Source organism: Pseudochaenichthys georgianus, chromosome 17, assembly GCF_902827115.2.
Source record: "Pseudochaenichthys georgianus chromosome 17, fPseGeo1.2, whole genome shotgun sequence".
Taxonomy (NCBI): domain Eukaryota; kingdom Metazoa; phylum Chordata; class Actinopteri; order Perciformes; family Channichthyidae; genus Pseudochaenichthys; species Pseudochaenichthys georgianus.
The window spans coordinates 13,461,252-13,476,097 of record NC_047519.1 but is presented as its reverse complement, the minus strand read 5'-3'; the positions used below and the strand labels follow the sequence as shown (position 1 = coordinate 13,476,097).

Genomic DNA, 14,846 nt, shown 5'->3' with positions numbered 1-14,846 from the left:
CACGACAATCGTTCTTCTCGGACATCATTACCAAAAACAAAAACAACGCCTGTGCCTTGTTTGCTACCGTCGAAAGACTAACTAACCCCCCAGTGTCAGTAGCCTCTGAATTTCTATCCACCAGGGCGTGTAATGATTTTGCCTCCTTTTTCACTGACAAAATTCAGAAAATCAGACAAGCAGTCAGTGCCTCTGCATCAGGAACAGCAAATGTGTTGTCCCCGTGTCCACTTAACATCAATTCAGACATCATGACACAATTCCATCAGATTAATGATAAAAACCTAGAGGACATTATACAACTTCTGAAGTCCTCCTCCTGCTGCCTTGATATTATTCCAACAGGATTTTTCAAAGATGTTTTGCCCTGCATGGCCTCAGATCTACTTCATATAGTAAACAAATCTCTTCACTCAGGTATTTTTCCACAGGCCTTTTTTTTGTTTTTTTAAATAAACAAAGTATTGGCTTTCAGAATATGAAACTTCTATTTCCAAAATCTCACGATAAATACATTTTTGAAGCTTGTAAAGGGAAGAAGACAGCTCTCCCTCGCCACTCTGCTGTTCTGCTCCCTCCGCTGAAATTATGAAAGTAAGGCGTATAGTACTCATAGATAACACGGCAGGTGTTTCAAATAAACAAAGTCTTGGCTTTCAGAATATTAAACTTGTTTCGGCAAATTCAGATGATAAATACAACTTTGAAGCTTCGGCATAATTACAAGCGGAGAATGGAGTAGCTTGACGTCACAGCAGGCATAACAACAGCCGGTGTTTCTCGTGAGTGTTTTCCCCCGGGAAACAAACACAATATACACAAACGCAAAAATACACAAACACACACACACACACACACTCGTGAGCTTCCCCCAGACCAGTAATCCAAACGAAAATATCTTCCCTCCATACTATTTTGATCATTTGCTCCGCTAATCAATCAGATCGATGGATTCCAGAGATGACTCCGTAACAGTCAGTGGGCACCACTTAACAGCCAATCAGAATGAGAATATGTTTCACATGTGACTTATTCAAATTGCGAGTGATTGATGAAGGTTGTTTAGGAGAAAAAGTTTGAGAAGAAAAAGTTTGAGAGTGGCGCTCGGAAAAGGAAATTGTTGAGGGAAAAGGACTTTCGAGACAAGCAGTTATTACAAAAAAGGCCGAAGCTTACAGGTTATTTTAAACCTGTAGGCCAGGATGAGGAGGAAGGACAGAGGAGTTCTGTACCGAGCAGTAGCAGTGCCGGCCGCGGGGCCTCGGAGCCAAGTAGGCCGCCTGGTTCTGATAGCGATGGAGTAGCGGGAGAGGAAAACCAGACAGGAGGGATGTTGGAGGAGATAGAGGACGACGAGGACTTGCTACGTGGAGGGGAGCCAATGGCAACCGGACAAATACATGAGGGAGGCCCGATACGTCACTCATCTGGAGGAGAGGACCAGGCGCGCGTAGAGCAGAGTGGAGAAGTGCGATCACAGAGCCTGCCGAGGCTATAAATGACTTTGATTTGTTGTTTAAATAGGGGGCCTACAAAACCTATCAGCCCCAGGGCCTGATGGCAGGTTAAGGCGGGCTTGGTTGCAGGCTAAGAGATCAACTCAGTGAAAGCACCGCCTGCTGACCAATCAGAGCTCAGTGTGCGGAGTTTAAAGCGATCAAGTCATATTACAGGAGAAAGGAAATACAGAAAAACTGCCATTGCAGGAAAGACGGCCGGCAAAAATCACCGACTGTGTGAACGTGAAAATGAATAGAATATTGTGACTTGAATGCAGAGGCGTAGCTGTGGGTGGGCCCGGGTGGGCCTGGGCCCACCCACATGCACGTCTGGCCCACCCACAGCCAATCAGCGCTTCATAGCGCAGAGCCGGGAAGCCCAGAAGGAAGTGCCACAAACTGCAGTTCATCTAGTGGCCGACAGGGGATGGATGCAAAAAGGAGCAATTCCCATAGACCCCCATGTTAAAATGCCCAACTTCACAGCAGAAATAAACATGTTTCCAGCCTGGATCCAATAAAACTTATTCTGGATATAGTTAGATTCCACCTTCATGACAATGGAATAGGGAGTGCATTTTTTACCGTGAATTTTTATAGTAAGTAAAGTAACTTTTGCCGTGAGTGAATGAAAGTATTATTTCTTCTTGAGGTCTGCAGTTTAGCGTGGACACATTTGCTGAATATGAAAACACTCAGTGTGTGCCCACTGTGCGACTGTCAAGGATAAACAACCTGTGCGCCCGATATATGTTGTATGTATTATTGCTACACAAACATTACATTGCAGTTTAAGTGTCGCCAACTCCGTTTAAGAGATCTCTCCCCCGTCTGTGTGCGAGGGGGCGAGGCAGTTTACACACACGCAGCTGCTACATGCAGCAACACACACACACACACACACACACACACACACACACACACACACACACACACACACACACACACACGGAGGAGATGGCGGAGAGAACGCGCTCCGAGCTGTGGTTAAACTATAGTCGTGTCGATGGGGACAATACTCGTTACCAAAAGTGGAATAAGAGTTTAGCATGTAAGGGCGGTAACACGAGTAATTTGTCTAAACATTTATCAAAAGTGCTCCACATCCAGACGGAGGAATGCACCGGGTTCGACTGTCTTTCTCGCAGCTCTGTAGCTTCATCCACGAGTAACGTTTCCACGTCAGGTGTTATGTATGCTAGCAGCAATACACGGAGTTAACTCCATTATACAAACATAGGTTAATGATTAGAGGAAACTGAGTTATTTATTTTGTTAAAGTTTCAGCTATTCTGTTTACAGTTCTGTCATCAGATTATTTAATATGATTTGTTAAAACATTGTTGTTTCTTTTGATGTGAAATATTATGTATTTAATTTAAATAAAAAGCAATGTTAGTTTTGTTCACAATTTGTTTAGTTAGTTGACCTCATTTTTTTCTCCAAAAGAACCGATAAAAGTAATGTTAAATGACCGGATCGATAAGACATAGACATACTTTATTGTCATTTCAACAAGACACAGAGTGTACTATTAAAACAAAATGTCGTTGTACTGGCTTACAGGAACAGGACAATATAAAAACTTGCTAAAATTGTACATATAAATAAATAATAGTGACGTGGTGCTGATAAAATTAAAGATAAAGTGTGCGTTTCAAATATAAAGACTTACGATACATATAAATAAGATAGACATACTATATAACAAATATGTGCTCTTTACACAGCGTAATGTAATCTTTATGTTACTGGTCTACTTGCTGTTCAGCAGTCCTGATGGCTTGGGGAAAAAGCTATTGCAGAATCTGCTGTTCTGCTCTTAATGCTGCGGAACCTCTTGCCGGAGTGCAGCAGGGAGAACAGAGCGGTGAGGATGAGTGGGGTCTTTAAGGGTGTGTTCACACCTAATAGTCCGCTCTCTGGTGCGCACCAGACCACAGTTTGTTACATTGTTTCATTTTTCAGAAGGTTCGGTTTGCGTTCACACGGGCAAAACTCAAACGGACTATAAACTTTAAACACAAGTCATGTGGGGTACAAACGCAAATCCCGGCAATTTCTAGCGGAGCCTCCGCCATGGAGCATCGGCACTTTCGGCAGGTTATTCTCATGCTGCTGTTAGTCTGGAGATCAACAGACATATGATTATATAATCAGACAACGTCCGTTAAAAAACATTATTACATGGCTTTGTTGACTGTATACAGTTTGGCTGAAACTAACTGACAAGACAAGAGCGACAAGAAAACAGCGGTGCAGTAACCATGAGAGACGTTCTGCAGTCTGCAGAGGAGGGAGTTTCACCGACGACAGGTGTTCTTACTTTTATGTAGCTGACGGAGAATTTTTACTTTACACGTCACTGTTCAACACTTAATTCTGCTTTACTCTTTAACTAAACAACCGCGGATGTCTTGAAAGACTCTTTCGCTAAAGATTTTTGAAGATATCCGCTTTCTTGTGACTCGTAAATACTGTGCTTCCTATGTTTTGGTGCGGACTGCGTTCACACCAGCGATGAACCGCTCCAGAGTTCACAAGCAAGCGCTCCGAGACCATCTATTTTAGCGGACCAGAGTCCGGTTGTTTAGTTCACTTCAGACTGCGTTCACACCGACCCAAATGAACCGCACCAAGCGGCTAAACGCACCAGGGTTCGATTCAACCGGACTATACAAGGCAGGTGTGAACGCACCCTAAAATGTTCTGGGCTTTTGTCAGGGAGCGTTTCGGTGTCTCTGATGGGAGGGAGAGAAACTCCGATGATCTTCTCTGCTGTCCTGACCACTCTCTGCAGAGACTTCCAGTCTTTGGCGTTGCAGTCTCTCGACCAGATGGAGATGCCGCTGGTCAGCACGCTCTCTATGGTTCCTCTGTAGAACGTGGTGAGGATGGGAGGGGGAGCTGTGCAGGAAGTGTAGGCGCTGCTGTGCCTTCTTAAATAGTGATGTAGTGTGAGTGGACCAGGTCAGACTGCTTGTGATATGCACCCCAGGAACTTGGTGCTGTCTGTAGTCTTCACTGCTGTGCCGTTGATGTGGAGTGGTGGGTGACAGTGCTTTTTTTTCCCGAAGTCGACAATCATCTCTTTTGTTTTATCGACATTCAGGATCAGGTTGTTGGTGTTACACCAGTCTGTCAGATGTTTCACCTCCTCCCTGTAGGCCTGTTCGTTGTTGTCCCTGATGAGTCCCACCACTGTTGTATCGTCCGCGTACTTTATGATGTGGTTGGTACTGAACCTGGAGCATAAGCATAAGCGCTATCGATAAAAGTAGTAGTACCGTTAAAGCCTTAACGATACCCATCTCTATGTGGATGTCAGTTGTACACACATTCTGAGGCCGCCATGCCTATGTTTTTTGTTTTCACTGCTAATTTATGCTTATGTTCTATTAGTGCATTAAAAAATCATTAAAATCATTAATGAAGTTTCAGCTCAGACCCCACACTTAATATGTCTCCCCCTGGCCCACCTACATTTCTCCAGGCCCACCCACACAATAATTCCTGGCTACGCCACTGCTTGAATGCGCCTGCATGGGCACTGATTAACTGAACTGAAACAGGTGTGTTAATCAGCGGAGGAACTCACAGCTGGGAAACTGACAGCGGAGAGAGAAAAGGCAGTGGAGAACTGTGAATGTGACTCGGCACTCTTTTGGGTGGGAGGGTGTCGTTCGCAGCAGATAGAGCCTCTGTATTTATTGGAAGGTTCTGACAAAGTGGTAGTGTTTCCTGCCACACCTGAAGCGAATCCAACATATATTACAATATCACCTCCCATCTTCAGAGCAATCTGACTATTCTAACATTAGCGTTAAGAAATCTTACTTAAATATCTGCCACAACATAAGTACACTGAGTGCAGACGTCGATGTGTCCCATTATCATTCATATCACATCATATCACATCATAATGTATCATATATCTCCTTGTCTGAGTCAGCTTCTTGAGCCGTATCTGGCCGTGCAACACTCACAGTGTCACATACTGTATGCAGAAGTATTATTTTAAGCAACACATTAAGTTGACAAAACACTCGAGACAAATGTAATTAAAGTCAGATCGTGTTTTAGACGGGGCAGTGATATCATAAACCTGTTAATGTACGCATTCAAACACTTTTTCTTTTGCCAGCTGTATTCACCTTGCAGGTGCAGCTATGTGGCTTTTATCCTGGATAAAGTGTTTCAGTCATGGATGTTTAAAGTTTAACTTCTTCATATTTGACTAGTATTAAAGTTCACTTTTCATTCAGGAAGTATGACGCTGCGCTGTCAGTGCGCTTCTCCATGTTTGTGATTGGTCGAATGCTCCAAATACCACCCCTTTCATGTGAACGCGCACCTAACTAGATAGGACACGGCTGGCTTGAGCGATCCACTTGATAACCAGCGTCGTAGTACAGTTTAGCGACAGCGCGGTTGCGTTCCAATAGTCCATTTAGTTTAGGAACCTTCCTAACGGAGTGAAATGACCCGGAAGTACGTCACAGGCAGCCATGATAAGTGCCGTTCCAATTCTCCAAATGAAAGGAAAGGAGGTTTCAAACTTCCTTTATAACCTCCTTTAGCTTAGGAACCACTGGACCTCCCTTACCGAAAAGAGAGGAGAAAATGCTGCCCCACAATGCATTGCAGCCGCAGCATTTGCCGTCACTCAACAGTCGGCCGTGCACGGAAACAACCGATTATGACCGAGAAATGATATCATGAAAGTTACGGTGCTTATTAAGCATTTTAAAACGTATGTGGTAAGTTGCCAAAGTACTTTGTTTTGAACGTTCATCAGTATTATAATCAAAAAGAGAAATATGAACGTTAGTTTTTACTGAAATTATCAAATAAAGTCAACATCTCACAGTCTTTACTGAGCTGTGTGGGGTTTGTTCAACTTTTAAAAGATGTTTGAATGGTGATATACACAGTGATAGATGTTAAGGACTAACGTTTATAATAAATACATTTGTATTGATTTTAAGATCTTTTCATAGTTCAAACAATAATACGTATTGGGATCATTTGTATTAATGTGGAACGGAGGGAGAGGGTGACGAGCATAAGTTTCACTTTCCTTTTTTATTTCAATTCCAACTTTGGTCATGAAGAATATGTTTCTCTGTTGTCCATGTTCATAAAGCATAAAACAGCAGCATCAGAGCACGGTGCAGAGTCTTTAGATGAGTTTACAGTAGTCCCTCGTTCCTATTAAGCATCCATGTTGTAGTCCGCTGTATAGAAAACTGTAGTTTCCATAGTTCCCCCACAGCAGCAGACGCACATTCATGACGTCCGCTGGCGCATCATAAACACGTGGGATAGTGAAAGTGCATTCGGATTCTCTAAAGTACCGCAGTCTCTTCTCCTAAATCCTTTTGAATTCTCCTATCCACTATCCCTTAACCCCGTGACGTTTCACTCAGAGGTCAAGGAATAGGAGATAGGGTTAGAATTTAGGAGCTGATTTTTGGATTATCGGAACGCAACCCGCGTATGTTTTGGATTAGGCCAACCGGCTAACTCAAACATATCCAGGTTAGGTTGAACAAGCTTCGTAGTATAGGCCCCTGTTCATTACCCTCCACACCAACATGAGCAGGAACCCAGATGAAACGAGTTGCTATGCCTTTGTTTTGCATTTGATATAAAATTAGAAATATTTCATTTATTATGTCCATTCTAAATGAAGATCTGCCTGATCGTATACTTGATAATGCTGAAAAGCTGTCAGATGCAATTACACTATTATGTATTTATTTCTCTATCCATTTCAATGACAACATCAATGCCAACAACTCTGTGGTGTATACTGACACATAGTCTGTTACCCTTTTCTTATGTGTATTACTCACTGGGATATAAACTGCTGCTCATGCACGCCCTGTCTCTGGATCTTTGGAACCATCTGTAAATATGATTGTTGAGTCTGAGTGATATCTTGCAAAAATAATTCTGGACTATGCGCCATACTGGTAGTTCTTTCTTTTCCTTTAACTCCTCTCGTATATTGAGGTCTACACTTGGCAATGGGAACAACCAGGGTGGAATGGACGAGATTGGAACTGTGGGGCAATACTGTATTTGATTCAAACCTATACTTGCTGCTTTAACATCGCCAATCCATCCAAAACTTGTTAAATATGACTCATTGTGCTCCCAGCAGTCTTTCAAAAATACATTTCGCAGGATGACTATCACTATGCCCCTGAAGGTTTACCCAGTAGGCCTATGCCAACATTAACTTCACTCTTCTTATCCTTAAAGGCATTTCTCCCATCCACCTGTAAAGCTGATACTGGAGATGTTTTAAAAACTCCACTACATATTCTCAGGGCCTGAGCTTGTAGGACATCCAGCTTTTTAAGGTTTGATTCTGCTGCTGCCATGAACGCTATACACCCATAATCGAATACAGGTCTCATGAGTGCCCAATATATATTCAGAAGTGATGACCTACTCGCTCCCCACTCCTGTCCTGCCAAACACTGAAGTACATTGTTGACCTTTTTACATTTATTTTGAACTTTTCCTATATGATTGCTCCATGTTAACTTTCCGTCAAACCAAACACCAAGAAATCTTATTGTATTAACCTGAGGTTGCTCAGCAGTGTGTTTCAACCTTCCGTTAAATGACTTATATCAGTGGGCTGTTCCTACAACATGTTATGAAACGTTCTCGTAAGCACCGTCCCCCTCTGGTCACCATTTGACCTGCTTTGTCTCAAGTGTATGGACATTGTCAAAACTGTTAAACATAAATGGCTAGAACCGTTACAAATAAATGCATGTATGTAAATTACACTGTAGCATGCATGTGCTTAAGAAAAATGGTGATTTTCACAAGCTGCATATATAAAATAGAGCCAAACACTGACAATTTCACAGCAAAACGTTCTACTGAAAGCTGACCAGTGTCAAACCTCAGTATTCAATGTTCAATAGTTTATTAAACTTTATCAACAAGTCCAGCATTTAGGTTAAAGTAGCAGGGAGGGTAACCGTTTGTATTTTAAATAGCATCATCTACTGACCAGTAATGCTGCAGACATGACTTAACCAAAATGAAATTATGTGTTATGGTCAAGCCACCACAGTCTCCAGCTGTATGACACATTTGTGTGTAAATACATGATAGCAAAGACATTATCACAGATTATTTAAATTATAGGACAACCTTGACCTTTAAGAATTGTTTTGATTTTTGAGGAACACATATTGCATTACATTTGAACTTAAATGGTCCGTATAACACACATGTTCAGGTTTTATTTTGTGCTACTCTATCATGTTTATATGCTTTAATGTTGAAAGGGGTCTTTAGTTTTCATACTGCCTGTGCTGCAGCACCTTCAGTCTAGTCGGCTCTGTTGTGATTGGACAACTGCTTAGAGATGTCCTGTCCCCAAGCATATCAGGTACAATTTTGTTGGAGCGCTAGCCAATAGAAGCACGAATGGTAAGATGAGATGTCACTATGTCGCGGAAGAAAACAAATGATTACAATGGAGGCGTTTCAGGCAATGTGTGAGGGAGAGAAACTCCCTCTGGAGGGAACTTTGGTATTTGAGCCTTTGCAGACCGTTTACATGCACAAAAACCTATGACACAGTACAGGAAAGGGAAAACCCCAAAAAGCATAATAGGGCCTCTTTAAAAAGGCATTCTTTGGGAGCTCTAAAAGTCCACAAGACACCATATGGGGGTTCTTCTATTGTCCTTTGGCTGTACTGCTGCTAACATGTATGACATCACAATGGGGTTTGTCTAATTGCCAAAGACTATCGTTGTAAACATGTCAATAAATAATACTATTCACTCAGAATGAAGTCTCTCCTGTTTGAACTGTAAAGTCTGTGCATCGTGCTTTTATGAAGTCGAGTAGGTAGGGCATTTTGCCAATCTGTGCTCAGGGGCCCAACGAAAGGCCTTTACATACTATGTAATGGTTATGGAAGCTTTTATGGGAGATTCAATGTGCATGAAAGGAACTCCCTCCTCTACTTTAAGCCTCTATCACACACCATTTTATTATTTGTTGACAGTGCCACAGGGAGCCTCGGTGGTCATTGACACCACACGTAAATGCATACCATCTACTCTAACATGACTGCCCCGCACATACAGTCAGTGCATCTATCAACAACTCCCTTAAATCTTTCTACTTTAATACTACATGGCCGCATGCTACAGAAAGAGGGGTGTGGCATTCAGGCGACGTGTGTGTTTTTGAGGGTCTGAAGGAGGATGACGATACCATGTGGCTTGTATTTATTTATAGCTTACCTCCTCCCTTTCAATCTGTAAAGTAATATCACAGCATCATGCGTGCTGTACACATTGGACAGGACTTAGCATACTGTACAGAGGGATCAGACTCAAAAAGATAAAAAATATTGCCACATGACATCCACGTTAAAACTCTATGTTTCACTTTGTTCTTGAGTCAGGGCTAAGTGACACCTGAATCCTCAGCAGGTGCACCACCCTCTCCTGTCTCCATGTCCCGGGGTGACCCAGCAACACATTCTGGCTGCCAGCAGCAGCAAATTAGAAACCAACACCCACTCCTGATATGTACTTCTCTGTCCTACATCCATTATTTTTAGCTGGGATTCAAGACTTAATATGGGAAAAGAGTGCCTCATATTTGCAGCCACCTCTGAACCCAATCAGGTCACGGTTTCTTCAGTTGGCGCTGAGCAGAAAAGCAAACACGTCCCACTTTTTCTCTTTACATCTTGCTTTTGCACCATCTCCCTCCACCTGCCCCTTCTTCTGTTCTCATGGTAAGAGAGCCGGTTGGTCCTCATCTCCTGACTCCACCCACTTATACAGGTCTGCAACACACACACTCAAGAGCACACAAAGCACTGTCACCCCAGAAACCACAGTGCCCCCCCCCCCCCCCCCCATGTCCTGATTACACCCCACATAGACATATACCTATGTCAAGCTAAGCCCAACCCTCTTGCACCCTGCGCCCCACTGCCAGTTGCCCATGTGCGGTTTTTAATAAGGTGGATGCAAAAGTTGGTCTTGCTCTCTTCTGGGTGACGCGGATTGGAAGGAGTTCTTCATACTTACACCAAAGTGTTTCGTTTTTATCCCCAATTTTTTCTTGCTGAAACTGTAAGTACATCTTCAATATCTTAGAGAGGAGCCATGAAATGGACCTGGGTGCTTGTGGCAGTCTTGCTGTCCATCGGGACGCTGTCACTGGCCAAGGACAGCTTGGACTTCCCTGATTATGATGGCAAGGACCGCGTCCACAACCTCAACGCCAAGAACTATAAGTCTGTGATGAAGAAGTATGATGTCATGGTGGTGTACTACCATGACCATCCCGGATCCAGCCGCGTCGCCCAGAGACAGTTTGACATTGAGGAGTTGACCCTTGAGGTGGGTACTGATGAGAAAGCTGTATGCTGGATTCATAATGCAAAGCACAAAGAAACATTACACAATCTTGCTATTGTAGTCTCAAGTAGATTTTGTTTTTTGATAGGGTTTATTTTGTTAGGTTCCACAGAATTTGAAGCATTATTAGATGCAAATGGATTACTAGATTCTTAGCGAAAAAGGGTAAGGGTGTACATTTGTGGTTACAGTTAGAGTTAAGTACATGTATTTTTTGCAAGATTTCAAATGTGTTAAAAGTAGAATTTAACTCAGGGTCCAGGTGATGCTATAAGGGGGAACAAATATTTGCTGGATCAGAAATGCTGAAAGATTAAGACTAAAAAGTGTGTCACTAGTGTGTGTGTGTGTGTGTGTGTGTGTGTGTGTGTGTGTGTGTGTGTGTGTGTGTGTGTGTGTGTGTGTGTGTGTGTGTGTGTGTGTGTGTGTGTGTGTGTGTGTGTGTGTGTGTGTGTGTGTGTGTGTGTGTGTGTGTGTGTGTGTGTGTGTGTGTGTGAGAGATAGAGTTGATGGACCTTATGCACCCTCTGTCAGTACATCTCAGGCCTCCTGTCAGGCTGGATGCTCAGCAGTTTGTTCACATACCTCACAGAGACATTACATCATCATCCAGCAAGCCTTTAGTATCAGCTCACGAACGCATCAAACCTCAACTGACCCGGCTAGATTCTCGGGTTACTTGAAAAAAAACTGAATATCAAATGTCACACACTCATATACAGCATTTTCCCAGGAAAAGTTGTATTTTCATTTCTTGTCATCTCTTGTCGAAATTAAAGTTTGCTTTTAAATTATATATGCACTGGATCATGTGACAACAACATTTTAAGGGATTTGGCATAGTCACTTCACAGTGTTCAGTAAAATACGCAACTTTATATGCTTGATGCATTGTCGGGGAGCTGCAGTATTGCTGGGGGGTTTCTTTTAGAATTGACATTGGGTACAAAAAAGTATTGGCAATTACAACCAAATACAGATTTGGACATAGGATGTGTAACCAACACTCAACACACCCTAAAACACAAAATAAATGTATCAAACAACAAATTATAGTTGTTTGCAATGCAAACCAATACATAAAATTGGAGGGATAGAACTATACATTTAGAAAGATAACATTAATACACATCACATCATCTCACCAGCCTCTGCTGTCTCTGTATGGGAGTGCTGGGGCTTGGTCTCAGGGCTGGAGGCCAGCTCTGGAGGTCCTGGCATCAGTAGTGCCGGCTCAGCTCCCCGCTGGGATTGACACTCTGGCAGTACTGTACTGGTCAGCGGATCCCGAGGCGCTGAGCATCACCGCCACCTCGCCAAAATAGTCCCTGGGCTGGTGTTGCTTCTGGCGCTATATTTATCCCGAGATGTTTTGTGGCGGGTCGAGCTCCCTGAAGGCTTGCGTTTCTCCTTATGAATGTATTATGATTTACATTTGATGGGGATTTATTATTAGCAAGAGGTGGCAGCAAAGGACTCAACATTTCAGAGGTCAGGGCCAAACTGTTTGGGAAAGTTATATGGAATATGACATGATAGGAATGAGGAGGTCGTAATTACGGGTTTTATTTACTTTAGGCAAATCCAAAATTGATCGTTGAGGTCGCCCAACATTCTGACTGGGGTCTCTGTGTGAATTTCCAAATGTTTTCCATTTTTCAATTTATATTAGAGGGCCTGTATTCTCCAGAAAATTTAAATATTTAAAAATGAAAATTGTACAGCTGTTCTGCATTTTGCATTTTGGATAGTTGAAAAACATGAGGATCCAGTTCTAAAATCCCATCCCAGATATTGAGATTGTTGGTAACTTTACATGTAGTTAGTTAATGATATCAGCCACATAACGGTAGATACACCAAGGTCTAAAGGCAACCTTGCATGTTTTATATTTAGATGACATGTAGATATAAGGATATAACATCCTTTTCAAATTGGATCTACGACAACAACCGGATAATTAAAATCAAATAATTCGTATTTAATAGTAAAATCAAGATAAACAACCTTGAATGTCTTAATGCAACTACACATAATAATCTGTACAACAAATAAAAACATTGCAAATCATCATTGCTTTTCCACACTGTCTAATCAAATTATTTCTACACAAGTATCTGTATTACAAGTACAATGTATAATTTGTATACTGTAACTCACCTCCGCAACTACCAATCAAATTAAAGCATTGTGCACAACAACCTGCCGGATAGACCCATGAGACAAACTTGTAATGCCTGTCCCAGCAGCTGCTTAAGATCTCTGACACTAGTGTGCACCCATGTGTGTTTATGTTTGAGTGTGTGTTTGAGAGTTTGAGACAACCCTCAAACAACTTCCTCAATGTAGTAAGGCTGTGAATGCTGCACTGCCATTGGTGGAACAAATTGTCAGTCATGAGGGTTCAAGTTTCATACAGATTTAGAAAGTGCATAAGCAGCGCTCTGAAAAGCAGGCTTTTATGGTAATGAAAATATTGAGTGAGACAACTTTGTTAAAAAGGTATAATTGTGCATGATATATGGACACTATTGCAAGCTTGTGTTCTATGTTTTATAGACTTATAGATACTTCACTGACAATTCATGTCCGATGTTATATGACGGTTTCTTTGTTGTACAGCTTGCAGCCCAGGTCCTGGATGAGTTTGATGATGAGGATATCGGAGTCGGACTCATTGATGCAAAGCTTGACAAAGTCGTTGCAAAGAAATTAGGTAAACCTGCAAAAAAAAACTCAACACAGCTGCAAGCTTGTAACTTTATACTGTGTATGATGAGACCAGTCAGTATCAGAATCTCAGCTCATCTCCAATGACTGATAATGTATTGATCTAAGTATTATATGGCCTGCTTAACTTTAGTGTTTACTGTTTTTACAGAAGATACAAAAAATCGATATAGGAAGGATGCGCCATTTGTGACCTTTGCTCCAGTCTGGGCTTCTTCTCTTCTCTCCAGATCTTGATGAGTCGGACAGTGTCTACATCTTCACCGACGATGAAGTCATAGAATATGATGGCGAGTTTGCAGCAGACACTCTTGTGGAGTTCATCTTTGATGTTCGTGAGGATATAATCTCCCAGTTAATAGCCTGCATTGTTTTAGAAAAGTCTCTTAAACCAAGTGACCTTCAACTCCATGGTCCCCTCTTTTCTCCCCAATGACTCTTAATAGGTTCTTGAGGACCCAGTGGAAATTATTGACAACAGTAGGGAACTGAAAGGCTTTGAAAACATCGAAGAGGACATCAAACTGGTGGGCTACTTTAAGAGTCACAAGTCAGAACGTAAGAATCTGTACTGTGATGAACTGATAACCTGAGTTTCATTTCTTTTATTACAGTTGCTTTTCAACAAAATGTCTCATGATTTCATATCAAGCAAGTGCAACAGAGACCAGGCTCAGGTTGCTTCATTTAACTTTGAGCTGCAGACCTGTTTTGATTTTTAAGGTGATTTGCATGTGTGCACACGAGAAGCTACATTAATGATAAGAGCAACAAGTCGACATTGATAGATGTTTCATACAGGAACCGATCTACTGAAACAACTTGATGGATGCCTATAACATTTCAGATTTCCTGGCTTTTGCCGATGCTGCTGAAGAGTTTCATCCTCACATCAAGTTCTTTGCCACATTCAGCCCTAAGGTGAGTAAAAAGTGTAATTAGACACACTTAAAATACCATAATAAGACTGGGTGGAAAATGAACGAGTGTTAATTGATTCATCTTATTTTCTATAATGAGCTGATGATTAACGTTGGCTCTATGTTATTTGGTGCTGTTAAAGTTTTATAACGTTTTTCTTTCTTAAAACAGTTTTGTGCATCTGCCGAAATCAGAGTCTGTTGGTCATAGAACCAAATCAATACTTAAAACACTTAAAATGTTCCTCTCTGGATAAGTCACTAGGATAAAC

The 14,846-nt window shown here is 41.9% G+C and overlaps 1 protein-coding gene across 1 annotated transcript in view; it reads left to right on the top strand.

Moving 5' to 3' along the window:
* Positions 1 to 10,461: 10,461 nt before the first annotated feature.
* The window catches only part of casq1a (calsequestrin 1a), a 7,540-nt gene continuing 3,155 nt past the window's right edge, over positions 10,462 to 14,846 (top strand). The window contains exons 1-5 of the mRNA XM_034103772.2: positions 10,462 to 10,906; positions 13,547 to 13,640; positions 13,885 to 13,985; positions 14,101 to 14,212; positions 14,502 to 14,575. Coding sequence (XP_033959663.1) covers positions 10,670 to 10,906; positions 13,547 to 13,640; positions 13,885 to 13,985; positions 14,101 to 14,212; positions 14,502 to 14,575 — 618 coding nt within the window. The 5' untranslated portion in view covers positions 10,462 to 10,669. The remainder of the gene's footprint in view (positions 10,907 to 13,546; positions 13,641 to 13,884; positions 13,986 to 14,100; positions 14,213 to 14,501; positions 14,576 to 14,846) is intronic.